General features: G+C 46.0%; 1 protein-coding gene across 1 annotated transcript; it reads left to right on the top strand.

Moving 5' to 3' along the window:
• Positions 1-748: 748 nt before the first annotated feature.
• grb7 (growth factor receptor bound protein 7) lies at positions 749-13,490 on the top strand. Its single transcript, XM_080485286.1, has 15 exons — positions 749-973; positions 4,287-4,596; positions 5,053-5,173; positions 7,894-8,050; positions 8,134-8,255; positions 8,642-8,716; positions 9,190-9,327; positions 9,435-9,545; positions 10,021-10,119; positions 10,378-10,461; positions 10,557-10,673; positions 10,936-10,993; positions 11,200-11,287; positions 11,381-11,474; positions 11,911-13,490. Exons 2-15 carry the CDS (start codon positions 4,427-4,429, stop codon positions 12,055-12,057), a joined length of 1,581 nt encoding a protein of 526 aa, XP_080341412.1. The 5' UTR covers positions 749-973; positions 4,287-4,426; the 3' UTR covers positions 12,058-13,490.
• Positions 13,491-13,725: the final 235 nt, after the last annotated feature.

Raw genomic sequence — 13,725 nt, 5'->3', positions numbered from 1 at the left:
TAAAAAAGAGAAAATAATCATCTTGGGCTTTAAAAAGACAACATGCAGCAGAGAGACCAACAAGGACCTCAAAGTAAAGAAAAACAATTGCAAACATTTACAAGTGATTCTCTGCACCACGTTAAACAGGAAATTGAGCTACAAATCAACAAATATAGACACTGAATACAAATAAAGCAAAACAATCACATAATTACAGCAAAGGAACGTCACTAAAAAGACATCTACAATCAAAATCTGAAGAAAACCAAACAAGGGAGGCTTTAATACAAAGAAGGAAAAAAACAGTTCGACATAAGATGCTACAGGAAGCTGCACAACATCACTCTTATATCAGATACAGTTCATGAATCACATCGACACCAAACATGACAGTTCAGAACTGATTTAAACAACGGACCAAACACAAATAAAGTGATGAATAAAAAGCTTTAAAGAGACAGAAAATACGCAATGTCAACACATTTTTGTAAACTTTCAAAACTTTTGGTATTTTATTTTTTAATTGATTATAAAACATATTTTCAAACTTAACAGAGGCACCTAGTCTCACATAGACTCATCCTCCACTAATTTCACAGCCTTAGCAAATAAACTCACGTCCGTCTTTCCAATGCTTGAATTGATTTGAAATGAATTTGGTGTTTTGAAGTATAAACCGGAAGTTCCACAAAAGGCTCTTAGAAGGTCGCGTAAGCCCGGAGGTGACGTGTATGAACTCGTGTCAGATGAAGTGGGCGGGGCCGCCGAACAGGGGGCGTGGGCCACAGAGCACACCTGTCCTTCAGCCTCTCCCCTCCGCCTTCCTCCCTCTCCCCGCCGGTTACCTCCCCCGACTCGGCTCCGGTTGCCTTCGTGACACGGTGCAGAGGTAGAAAGAGCGAGGAGGCTCAAACTCGTCATCGTCCCGGAAGCATCACTGATGGCGGAGAGCTGAAGCCCGCCGAAAGCCGCCGCGAGACGCAGCGAACAGGTCGGTCCACATGCTAACAGGCTAACCAACAGGTGCAGCCGCTTGAACCGCCAAATAAAGTTAAAATAAAGACTCAAAGTCAGCCGAACTCAGCCGCATTTATCTCTGTCTCAGTTTATACCCACAGTTAAAGTTTTTGTGGATCAGGTGGTCTAAAAAAAACAAAAACAAGAAAAACTTTATTTTGGTAGTTAGGTACGAAGTTCTGCACACTAACTTGAACTCACCTGTTTCAACTCTGGATTGAGGATTTATTGGGATTATAAAGAGAAGAATTCAGCCAAAATCATTCATGTTGAGGTCTGGTCATTAAAAGTAGTTTTAAGTGGATTGAGGTGTTTGTTAAAGCAACAGTCATTTTGTGACATTTTAAATGTGACGTTCTGCTCTGGACCTTCAACTCAAATTTACATTTTATTTACTCTGATTTATACTTTAAAGTACATTTATTCACACCGAAAAAGGGAGAACGTTTGAATAGTTTAATCATCAGCTGGAGCTGAACTTTATCTCTGTGTCGTTTCTGTTTATTTCACCATTAACAGTCAATATTAAGAGTAAAAGTTCCTTGAATTTTCTGAACTAAATCCTCCTTTTTAGTTTACCATCAGATTAATTTTGTCGTTGTCAAACAACTGCAAATTCACCACTACAAGTTAATACCGAACTGAGTTTGAATGCAAAGAAGATTCTATTATTAAAGTCTGGGAGTCATTTTCTTCAAGTTCAGTATGAAGATCTTTGTTGTGACTGTAATTATTTTGATAAAGTTTGTTCAAATGATCCTCATTTATTTACACACAATATTCAAACACAACTTCCTTTCAAACCTACTTTAATATATTAACTTAAACTACCGCATCATTATTTTAGAATAACGTTTCTTGTAGAGAAAATAAATGAACTGAAATGAAACCAGAAATTTGTGTCTCGTCATCAAAAGTGTTTCAACAGGTTTCGTAGGTTCAATCCAGCGTCCCAGCCTTTTCTAATCAGTTTTATGCTGGAGATTAGAGGAGAATAATGTGACAGCTGGTAGGTTCATGTGGTGACAGTGTTTCTCCATCGTTCAGTAAACAACAAACACTCAGACGAGTTGTTTGAATTTTAAATGGTGACTTTTAAAAATGTGACGGAAAATTGGGCATTTCTGTTGGTCTGAGAAAAACGGTTTAGGAAACAACTTTATTATTTATTTATTTATTCTTTCTTTCTTTCTTTATAATACTACATTTTCACCCCGGGGGGAGGCAACCAACCAGAGCGGGGCTGTTTCTCTCATACAGCGGGTTTTCTCTCTCTCTGGTCCAGTTCCGCTGTAGACCCTCAGACCTCCTCTGGTCTGGTCCTGGTGGTCCAGTGTGACCTGGATCTTCAGGTTCCTCACCAGCTGTTGGAGAAGCTCCCAGATGTTCTTCTGCTCGCTGCAGGTCGGAACCAGGAGTTCTTTCACTTCCTGCTGTCGTTCTGTCGTCTGACCATCGTTTGTTGAATAAACTACAAGCACATTCACCGTCACGGACGTCGCCTTTTTTCATCTTCTTCATCTTCATCATCTCCATGTGTGAGCACACCGAGTTCCCACCATGTGATCAGCTTGTTGTGTATTTGAACAGGTGCGCCCAGCGAGGGCCCAGCGAGCGTCTCGTGTGACGCTTCCTGTCAGGAGCTTTGTTATCCAGACTGAAGTGAAGGTTTTCAGAAGGATCCAGGCAACAAATGACCAGATGGGAACGCAGAATATTGCACAAGTCCCATCTCTTCAGTGAGGCTCAAGCAAAGGCTTACCGGAGACTTTTCACTTCACGTTCCAGCAAAGATCAGCACAACAAACATGTCGGCCGGTTTCAGTCAGTATTTTATATTGATGATGTTCAATACGGAGTCGTGGAGCTCCGCAGCCTCCGACCTGCTCCTGTTCAATCAGACTCTGAGGCCAATAACAGACCAGACAGTCGGGTTCAGTTAAACTTGGTGAGGAAAGATGAGCAGCGGAAGGTGAACTAGAAGATTCTTCTGCCACTTTGAATCAGACTCTAGTCTTTCAGCCGTCTGTTGATTGATTCTTCAATTGTTTCTGTTTTTTTCAATAATTCTTCCAGCAGCATTGATTTCCTTTAAGGAGAGTTTGACAAGTCACTACATTTAATCCCTTATTTTTCTTGTTTTTCTTGGCTGATTCATTTCAGATTTTAAGTTTTTAATTTGGACAAATTAATGTTTGTTGAATGTCGCTGGTGACACTTAATTGTTCTCGACACAAAGCCACTCTGACAAACAGATTTTGGTTTAATGACGACACATGAAATGTTCTCCAGAAAGACGTCAGACGTTACTTAATAGTCCCCCCCCCCCCCCCAGGAGGCTGACGCCACGTGACACGGCGGCGGCGCGCCAATGAGGGAGCACGCCTCGCCGTACGGCTCTCGTCGGGCTTTGTTTTTAAAAATGTTGTGTGACGAGTGAAGGTTTTGTGTTTGTCGCCTCGCCCGCGGTGGGAATTCAGGCTCAGGTTGAAGTCTGGCCGCCTGCCACGCCGCTGTTTTCAGGAACCAGCACATGTCACTCAGCAGCGGCTTGTTGTTGTCGTACGATCGTGTGTGAATGTACGGCGTGTGTGTGAATGTAGGGCTGTGCAAGAAATCGATTTGTAGCAAATAAAGATTTTTATTTAGCAAATTCAAGTTTTTTTTTCTCCCCAGTTTTTGGGGGGTTTTCGCGTTCCCTTCTACCGTTGCTTGTGGGTTTCCGGAGTTGCTGTTGCACTTTTGCTTAAACGGGGGTTACATCTTTAATTTGTTGAATGACTGATCCTCATTTACTTTTTATTTTGGGATTGTTTTATATGCATTTTAACTCTGAGGACAATCACAGCAATAAAGTTGCACTTTTGACAATACAGCTGATGTCTGCAGTCGTGAACGCCGCGTGACATGCGCTCCCATTGTGTTTTAATCACGCAGCAATTCCCCTCATCTCGTACGCAACTTCAAGAAATCAATCTCGGCCTCACATTTATAATTACATGTGAGACAATCTAAACATATAGTCGTAAGTTCCTCAACCCTCCTGCTCTGCTGCTCATCCCACAAATGCGCGACTCCTCCAGATGTGAAGCAGCTTCAGGTTTCCCGGGCTGCTCGTCCTCCGACAGACTCCAGAGGTTTTTTTATTGTCTCTCAGCACAGTGCCAGTGAAAGTGAATGAGACGACCTGCTGGATTCGTTCATCCAACCGGGGATGTAGAAGGGGAAGAGATTTAGAAAACGTTCCAAAGACCTCATTGATTTCTGGACTCTTGTTTTGTTTTCAGATTGTCAGTTTTCTAGATTCCTCCAGTGGAGTCGGTGCTGCCGCTTCGGTCTGCGTGCAGTTTTTCACGCCGTCGGCTGCAATACTTGACGTTCTGCGGTGGACCCCCGACCCTCCGCCCGCCTCGGCCCCCCGGGGATCATGATGGAGGTGGCAGGTCCGTGGACTGAAGTGTTCGAGACGTCGGAGCGACCGGAGCCGTCCGGCGCCGCCAACATGCTGCTGGGCAGCTCCACGCTGACGCTGGCGCCGCTGGTCGCCAAGACTCCCTCCATCAGACGCTCGCAGCCCATCCTCATCACGCCCAGCAGGTACACACACACACACACACACACACACACACTGAAACACTCTGGAATTTGTCCCTCGTGGAGCTGATTCGTAGCTCCAGCAGCACAAACGGAGTTGAGTCATGAGGAGTTGTCGGCAGGATGTTGACTCAGCGACTGACTCAAACTGGGATTGGAGTCATCTGATGTTGGAGGAGCTTCCTGCTCCGGTCACATGACATGGCAGGGTTGAAAAGCTTTTTAACGAGCAACATTAACACTTGTGGTTTTTAATCCTGAAGGATTCCAACAACTATTATTTAATATGAAGTGATGACTCGGCGTGAGATGGTGTGTGCCGTTACTTCCTACAGACTTGAATATGTCGTTATTTTCCTCTGCCGCTTTCGTTGATTATTAAAAACTCTTATTAAACACTCTCTGACTGTTGACGTCACAGCGCATTAGTGTGACAGTGTTTGTCTGTCTGGTTTTCAGAGTGAAGGACTCGTTCTCGTTGTCCGTCCCGTCCATCCCGAACCCGTTCCCCGAGCTGTGCAGCCCGTCCAAGTCTCCAGTTCTCAACAGTTCGTATCCTCCGCAGCTCAGCGACAAACACGTGAGTCCGTTACTCTCCTGACTCGGCTCTTCGTGCGACGCTGCTTCTCTCTATTCTGAATAATCTGTTTTTCTGCTTTGTCAACGCTGAAACTGCCACTCCTCTCCCATTTCCCTTTTCACGCCATCCGTGTCATCGTACGCCAACAATTACTACTAATTAACTATATAGAAATGATGACTGAGCTTCAGCATGACGCTCCTTCAGTTTTGCGTTGAGCGTCTTTACATCGTCCAGATCAAATTTAAGGACTTAATTACAGATATCGGCTTGATTTGTGTGATTGAATCAACCTGCTGCTTTAACTTTGGTTGTTTTTGTGAAAACAAAGTTCATGATGTCACAACAAGAAGGCTGCTGGAAGCTTTCTGTTTTCAAACATCTGGCTTCCTGTTCAGAAAATGGCTCATTGTGGAATGGATTGTTATGCTGTGATTGCTGTTCTGGAACAGCAAAATATCAGATTTGCTGTTCCAGTTTACTTACAGTCTAGAAAAGACAGTAAAACCTGGAACTTCCTGCTCGTTGGACGCTTTAATGAATAAAATAAACTACAGCGGGCACTCAGGAGGCGGGGCCCGATGGACCTTTCCCAGGTGGAGGAGTTCAAGTATCTCAGGGTCTCATTCAGGAGTGATGGGAGGAGGGATGATGAGGTCGGCCACACGTTCGGACAGGCGGCTGCAGCAATGCACTCACTGTACTTGACCGGACCGGAGCTCTCTGTTTCCCAGTCGGTCTACATCCCCACCCTCACCTGGGGTCATGACCGAAAGAATGAGACCGCGGGTACAGGAGGCCCAAATGAGTTTTTCTCCGCAGGGTGGAGGGCGTCACTCTTGGTGATGGAGTGAGGAGCTCAGCCATTCAGAAGACACTCAAAGTCGAGCCGCTGCTCCTCCACTTTGGGACCCGTGTTAGCATAGCGAGCATGATAGCCATTAGCTCATCTCGGTGCTAACGAGGTAGCTACTTCACTGTGTGAAACGGGACTTGTTGCTACGGAAACGTCTCAGCTACCAAGTTACGGAGAGACTGCAAGGCTTTTTGAGAAATGTCTTGGTGCTGATATTGCTGGAAGGTTTCAAAAGAAATTTAGTGTGATGAGATGAAAGTAACATTTTTGCATTTTTGGGGGGATTTATCTGGAAACGGTTCGCCGTTCACATCCTCAAATCTAATCCATTGGTCCTTAGATGATGACTAATCATCCCTGAACATTTCATGCTATTCCGGTGAGCAGTTTTTGCAAAAAGTTGATTAAAAAAAACAACTTTGTTTTTGTTTTTTTATCTCGTCTGAGAATGTCAACATTTTATCCTTTATCTTCTCCTTCACCCCGAATTGTTCTGAAGGCTTGTTGCCCCCAGGGGGGCAGATGGAGGCTGTGGGTGACTGACTCCTCCGAGCTGTTCGACTGGCGGCCTCAGCCAGAGTAAACACCTCTGTAATTACCTGAGCGTCGTGCCATGCTCGCCACGGGAAAAGAAGAGGCAGGCTGTGTCCTTCTATTCAGTGTTTTCATTCTCCTTACTCGCATCGTCTCCATCAGTTTGTGTATTCTACGAGCAGATTGAGGAAAATAATGAAGAAGTGCCACTAGTGGGAGCTAGAGAGCTGACACAGCTCCAGACTGCAGCTTTAAAGGCAGCAAGTGACAGGAAAAGATCTGCTATATATAATCACTAATATACACCAACTCCAGTCTTTATTATCCAGCAGCACACACACTGCACTGCCATCGTTTACCCAGAGACTCTGTAATTTGTCCTGTCTGAGAAGATCACGTATTTTCTCACAAAGATTTACTCAACTGAAAGTTAAAGGCTTCTAACAACCACTGGAATTTGAAACTCGTGTTTTTCTGTTTTCCGACGAGTCGATTAGTCTTTAACAATACTCTAACAATACTCTCCAGAGTAATAAAGTTCAGAATGTCATTTCAGAGTTTTGGCTTTGCGTCAAGCCTTCAAGCCACGAGCCAAGAATGTGTCGAAGTGCAACACACGCTGACACTTGGACAGGAAGTTCCACATCGTCGTCGTTTCAGGATGAATCATGTTTATCTCCTCGACCTGTGTGAGCTTTTCCCGCTTCAGCTGAACTTTGTTTACGGCCGAAATGAACCTGCAGGTTGGACTTTAACCGCCGTCCTGCGACCGTGCACACAAACATCAGGACGAGCTGCCGTACATGTGGACTGCCGCACGGGGCCCTCGGCACCGACTCTGGCTGCTCTGACGCCGGCTGCAGCTCGGCTCACCTCAGAGCCAGCTGACGTGTGACGCAGCGTCTGAGTCTTGCAGCTGCAAACGTAGAAACATGAAGCAAACCTGCCGGACCAGAAAGCTGCGGCCGTCAGTCCTGATGTCTTCGACTGGTTGGACGAGTGTCTGCGTCAGTCAGTATGTTACAGAGGAGGAGGAGGATTCCTTCAAACTGTCCACTTTCTGAGCTGAACGCGCCTGAACTGATCAGATCACATCATTTTTCTGAAGTCTGCCACTGAGCCAGTCTACGTTCACACTGAACACGAGATCATCACTCTCTACTGTTCATAACGTGAAATCAGATAACAGTGAGCCATCGGGCCTTTCCAGTGGAGCGGCGATACAATCGTGCTGTTGTAGATTAGATGAAACCTCTTCTTCAGGTCTGATCACTGTATTGATCTGTACGACATATTCTGATCAGGTGTGTGTGTGTGTGTGTGTTTACAGCTGATCAAGGTGTACTGTGAGGACAACCACAGCCGCTCACTGTGGGTTTCTCCAGGAGCTTCAGCCAGGGAAGTGTGCCACCTGCTGGTCCAGACGGCTCACTGCAGCGACCAGGAGAACTGGGCCCTGCTGGAGCTGTTCCCCTCGCTGGGCCTGGGTAAGAACCAGAACCAGAACCTGGCTGCCGCCAGAGCCAGCTGGAGGTCTCCCACCTGACTAACACACTGTCCGTCCCCTCAGAGCGCTGTCTGGAGGACCACGAGGTGGTGCTGGAGGTCAAGGGGACCTGGTCTGTGAAGGGGGACACCAGGTTCATGTTCTGCAAAAACTACGCCAAGTACGAGTTCTTCAGGAAGCCCACGGTATGAAGTCTGCTTTAGTTTCTTTATGCTTTATGGAGCTGATCTTCCTGCTCTCCACAAATAAACTGACTGCTGCCACAAGAGTAAGCAGACAGAGTGCACCCGGGCGACGTCGTCCTGATTCCACACGTCAGTCTGAGCTCAGGAACAAAGTCACTGCATGGAATGCTTCGTGGGGAAAGATTATTCTGTAGATTCATCACCTGCTGGGTGGTCTTAATGTTTTGGCTTTCAGCTGAACACCAACCAGACCACAGCCGCTCGTTTTGTTTCACACATTAATGAGTAACTTTGAACACTTGTATTTGAGTTCTTGGTGAGTTTTTGTGCATCAGGAGCAGTTTTGAGTTGTGAATGATTCCGACTCTCTTTCGTCCAATCACAAGCTCTTCTTCCCGGAGTCCATGATCTCCGACAGTGCCGACGTCAGCAAAGGTCTGACGTCCTCCGAGCTCATCCAGGTAATTCCACGGGAGCCGTGAAAAAACCTTGTTAACAACCCGTGAAAATGACAAAATGTTCCAGCTGATGAAGAAGTGACACTGACATTGATTAATAATTAAAAAAGAGTTAAAATCAGAATTATTCCGTCCTACCAGTGCTTTTTAGGACAATTTGATCTCTCGTTCACTAAAACTGTCTCTTTGAGTCATACATGTGGGACAAAACATAAATGGAGTTCTGGATGTTAATGATGTTCTGCTTGTCTTTCCTCCTCGTGACAAATGTTTTTCATTTATTATGAAGTGTTAAGTGGACACAGGTCAAATATGTGTTTATAAGGAATGTGTTTGACATCCTGGTTTAGAGTTTATCTAAAGATTAACAGGAGAGTCCTGAAAGTCTCCTGACTGGTTTGTTAAACTTCACCTTAGTTTCAGTTGTTTTAACCGGATGCTGATGGGTGAATGTTAATAATGACCCCGGCTCACAGAACCTACTGAAGTCGGGAACGTGTCCGGAGATCCAAGGCTTCCTCCACGTCAAGGAATCCAGCCGAAAGGCCTGGAAGAAGGTTTACTTCTTCCTGCGTCGCTCCGGACTCTACAGCTCCACCAAAGGCTCGTCCAAGGTCAGCGAACAGATCCAGTAGCTCCCACAGATCAGAGATTCAGTGGAACCGTCGGGGGAACCTCGTCCTTCACTCGCTTGTGTCTGCTTCATGTCTTCCTCCACCAGGAGCCTCGTCATCTGCAGTACGTGGCCGACCTGGAGGACCTGAACGTTTACTCGGTGGTGAACAGTCGGAAGCTGTATGGAGCGCCGTCGGACTTCACCTTCTGCATCAAGGTCAGATTCACACACTCCTCACTTGTTTCAGCAGTGATCTCTGGGGGGGGGGGGGGGGGAGCGCTGTGGAGATAGCACACATCGAGTCCAACTCCATGGGCAGTGACGTTTACACTCTGAAGAATCTGTTTCTGTGTCTACGTAGACGATGAATATCATCACGAGTCGTTGCGCGCCGCTGCACATCGTCACTTTCTCTCATCCGACACGCCCGTTTAAGAACCATATTCAAATGCACTAGGTCACATAAAGAATGACGGGAAAATGATATTCGTAGCTCATCGTGCCTTTAGAGAGACGGAGACAGAAATCTGAGCTGAAATCAGACGGAAAAGAAACAAACAGGAGCTCAGAAATTCAACACTGTCGTCCTGGACAGTCCATCACTTCTCTGTTGATCCATCAGATCAGCACCTTCAAAACCACATCAGTGGGTTCTTGTATTTAGTGTGAGTGTGTGTTTGTGTGATTGCAGCCTTCCAAAAACCCCATCCGGGTCCAGGACCTGAAGATCCTCTGTGCTGAGAGCGAGCAGACACGGACCTGCTGGATGTCTGCCTTCAGACTCTTTAAGGTAATGTTAACTCTTCAACGTCTCTGTTTTAATTGTTCCACACTGGAACTTTAAATGTTCCGTCTGAGCTCAGATTCCTCCAATAACGTGTAGAACTAAAGGCTAACCGGAGTCTGGCAATACCACCGTTCACCACCAGGCGGTGCAGTGAGTCCAGCCAACTCAGTCAGCAGTGATTTACTGCTGCCATCTTGTGCTCAAAGATGGTATTACATGTAACTACAGTACAGTTTTGTGTGTGTGCGTGTTTGTGTTCAGTACGGGAAGCAGCTTCAGTGTAACTATCAGTTGTCCAAGTCGGCTCCTCGAGGTCTGGAAGGTCGTCGCCTCAGCGATGGAAAAGTGAGTCATGACGTCGCGTCGCCTCCAGTTCACCGTGTTTCACTCACATGTTGGTTTGTAACTATTTGTGTGTTTGTGATTGTGTGTGTCTGCAGTCGAGGTCCGAGGCCAGCCTGGTGGCCATGGACTTCTCAGGGAAAGCCGGAGGTCGAGTCATCCAGAATCCAACGGAGGCCGAGAGCGCAGGGAGGGAGGAGGGCCAAGCCTGGAGGGTGAGGAGGGGGATGAGAGGGGGGGAAGCCTGGAGGGTGAGGAGGAGGAGGGGGCAGGCCTGGAGGGTGAGGAGGTGGAGGGGCTTGAAGAAGGGGGGGGTCAGGCCTGGAGTATGAGGAGGAGGGAGGAAGGGAGATTTTGTGAGAAAATAAATCTGAGGAGTGAGACAGTCACAAACTAAAACGTTTTTGTTCCAGTTCTTGTTGTGTGATGAAAAGAAAGGAGCTGATCTTGTTCTGACCTTTGACCTTTGCTCCTCAGAGGAGGGAGGCCCTGCGGTGCAGCCTGCCCAACCTCAGCTCTGCAGCCAGACCGTCCTGTAAGTAACACTGCTGCTCCTCCATCCTGATGCTCCTCCTCCACCCTGATGCTCCTCTACCATAATGCTGCTCTTCCTCCATCCTAATGCTCCTCCTCCACCCTGATGCTCCTCCACCCTAATGCTCTTCTTCCTCCACCCTAATGCTCCTCCTCCTCCGTCCCAATGCTCCTTCACCATAATGCTCCTCCTCCACCCTATTGCAGCCATCCATAAAACTCAGCCGTGGTTTCATGGCGGCGTCTCCCGAAAAGAAGCTCAGAGGCTGATTGAGAAGCAGGGGCTGGTGGATGGGTGAGTCATCATCGTCCGTCCGTCCGTCCATCCATCCATCCATCCATCCATCCATCCATCCATCCATCCATTCGTTTGTGTGTGTTCGTGCAGGATGTTCCTGATCCGGGAGAGTCAGCAGCACGCTCAGTGTTTCGTTCTGTCGCTGTGCTACCAGCTGAAGACCAAACACTACCTGGTGATCCCGGTGAGTTCACCTCATTAGCTGTGGGTACAGAAAGTAATCCGATTAGATTGGATTGATGAAGTAATGTGATTACTGGATACTAATCTGATTACAGGCTGATCCAGTAAACATCGATCTGATTGAACTGAACTGAGCTCAGAGATTTAATACCAGACTGAATATGGTTTCATAGAATTGCTGATCGATCTGATCACGTTACTGTGTCCATGTAATCAATCAAACTGTTTGTAAAATAAAAACTGCTCATAAAGTCTTTAAAGTGAGATCAATAAGCTTATTATTTAACAATAAAATAACTGTGAGGCTACAACAATATTAACGTCATGTTGGTATGTTGAGGTGGATATATTGAAAATTGAGATTAAGGAGGTGTGACTCTCATCTGGTTAGTGTTGAGATTGAGAATCTAATCCAGTTGACTGACTGTGGTCCACAGTGCGAGGACGGTGGCAGGAAGTACTTCACGATGGACGACGGTGTGACGCTCTTCATCGACCTGCTGCAGCTTGTGGAGTTTCACCAGATTAACAAGGGAATCCTGCCCGTCTGCCTGAAGCACCCATGTGTCTGCGTGGCTCTCTGACACCCCCACCCCACACACACACACACACACACACACACACACACACACACACACACACACACACACACACACACACACACAGACCCACTGAGCCTCCCACAGACCCTCTGAAACTCCTGACCCCCACAAGCCACCCCCGGTAGCCCCCAAACAGACCATCTGAACCCCCCTCCCCCCCTTCAGGATTTTACTTCCGGCTCCAGACGTGTTTGTTTTAATGTTAATAAAGAGACGGATGAGCTCTTAGCTCTGCGAGATGTTTTTAGGAAAAACCTTGTTCAACCTTCAGCACTTGGACTGGAATCAAACCTGCAGCCCTGAGAGGAGGCCAGCAGGGGACGCTATGGGTCCTGCCTCAGGACTGGATAGCTTCCTGACCAGTCTTGATGTAAACAGCTCAGGTTGCATCATGTAGCATCTCATTTCTCCTGCTTGTTTTCTTGTGTTGTAAAGAGAAGCAGCTTGTTTTGCACAGTGACGGGTCGTCAAAATATATTGACTTTAAAGGTGTAATTCCTCCCGTGGCCACTGGGTGGCAGCAGCGAGTCACAATTCACCATCCATACTTCTCTCTGACTGATGGACTCACAACCCCACCTGGTGGTACAAAATGGCATTACATGTCAGACGGTGTAAGAAGCTGGTCAGCTGCTCGCTAGCTGGTTAGCGTGCTAACTCTGATGGATTTCCGACCAATCGTGACTTTAGTTTGCACTCCGGACATTTGAAGCTAAAGAGACGACCTTGGTTAAAACCACATGGACGACGTCTGAAACTCGTCCTGCTTTAAGTAAAAGAGGTCTTTGTGTGAATAAATTATGATTTCTGCACCACGAAGGATAAAAACCTCCCTTCTTCATTCAGTTTGAATGTTTCTGCAACTTTTGCACCTCCGGTTCGTGTCGATGTCAAGTTCTGTTTTCTCCGACGGTCTTTTGTTACTTTTATTATGTCGTCTTGTTCCCTCGTCACACCTGTTTTATACATTGTGGATTAATGATTTGATATTAAACAGTTTTTTCTTACATTTAAAAAGATCTTATTTGCGCGTTTGTTTTCCTCCCGTCCACAGACGAAGCTCTGGAACCTTCTTTGTGTTAATGTGAAGAAAATGAAGCGTTAAATATAAACTACAGTGTAAATGGGGCTTAAAGCACAAAAAGTGTAGGGACGCAGTGGGATGGCAAAGGGTAACCAGAGCCAAATCTGGTGCGCATTTCCTCTGCAGGAAGTACCGTTAAAATGTAGGCGGGGTTGAGAAAAAGCGATTACAACTTTTCGCTTGCCCGGACAAATTTTTACTTGCTCAAAGTTTAATGGAAATGTATAAGCTAACGTCTGAATTTGACCAATAAATACATTGTAATGTGTTTCTGTAATTGTTTTTTGAATAAACTTGAGGTATATTTGACTCCAATTAAAAATGACTAGACAAACATAATAGGATTTTACAAATTCTTCTTCCAATTTACACTTCTTTCTATGAGAGTATCCATGCAGATTCTCACATAGTACTGAGACATTTAGACATTTAGCCTCTCAGAGTTCATTTGCATATTTAATCTATTTACACATTAGTAGTCATTTCAATTACCTTAGAATAGTTGAAAACAACTATTAAATACAAGTACTGCATTAATGTTTTAAAGGAAATTAAATTCTTGTGCA

The sequence above is a fragment of the Lipophrys pholis genome (assembly GCF_963383615.2).
Source record: "Lipophrys pholis genome assembly, chromosome: 1".
In the NCBI taxonomy this organism is placed as follows: Eukaryota; Metazoa; Chordata; class Actinopteri; order Blenniiformes; family Blenniidae; genus Lipophrys; species Lipophrys pholis.
The sequence above is the reverse complement of the archived record's forward strand: the minus strand, read 5'-3'. Positions and strand labels throughout refer to the sequence as shown.

What these genes read in the sequence shown, in the direction of transcription:
- grb7 (XM_080485286.1), top strand. Translation starts at nt 4,427, where the DNA reads ATGATGGAGGTGGCAGGTCCGTGGACTGAAGTGTTCGAGACGTCGGAG. An exon ending in CTGCCTTCAGACTCTTTAAG is followed by an intron (nt 10,120 to 10,377) that starts GTAATGTTAACT and finishes GTTTGTGTTCAG; the next exon opens with TACGGGAAGCAGCTTCAGTG. An exon ending in AACACTACCTGGTGATCCCG is followed by an intron (nt 11,475 to 11,910) that starts GTGAGTTCACCT and finishes TGTGGTCCACAG; the next exon opens with TGCGAGGACGGTGGCAGGAA.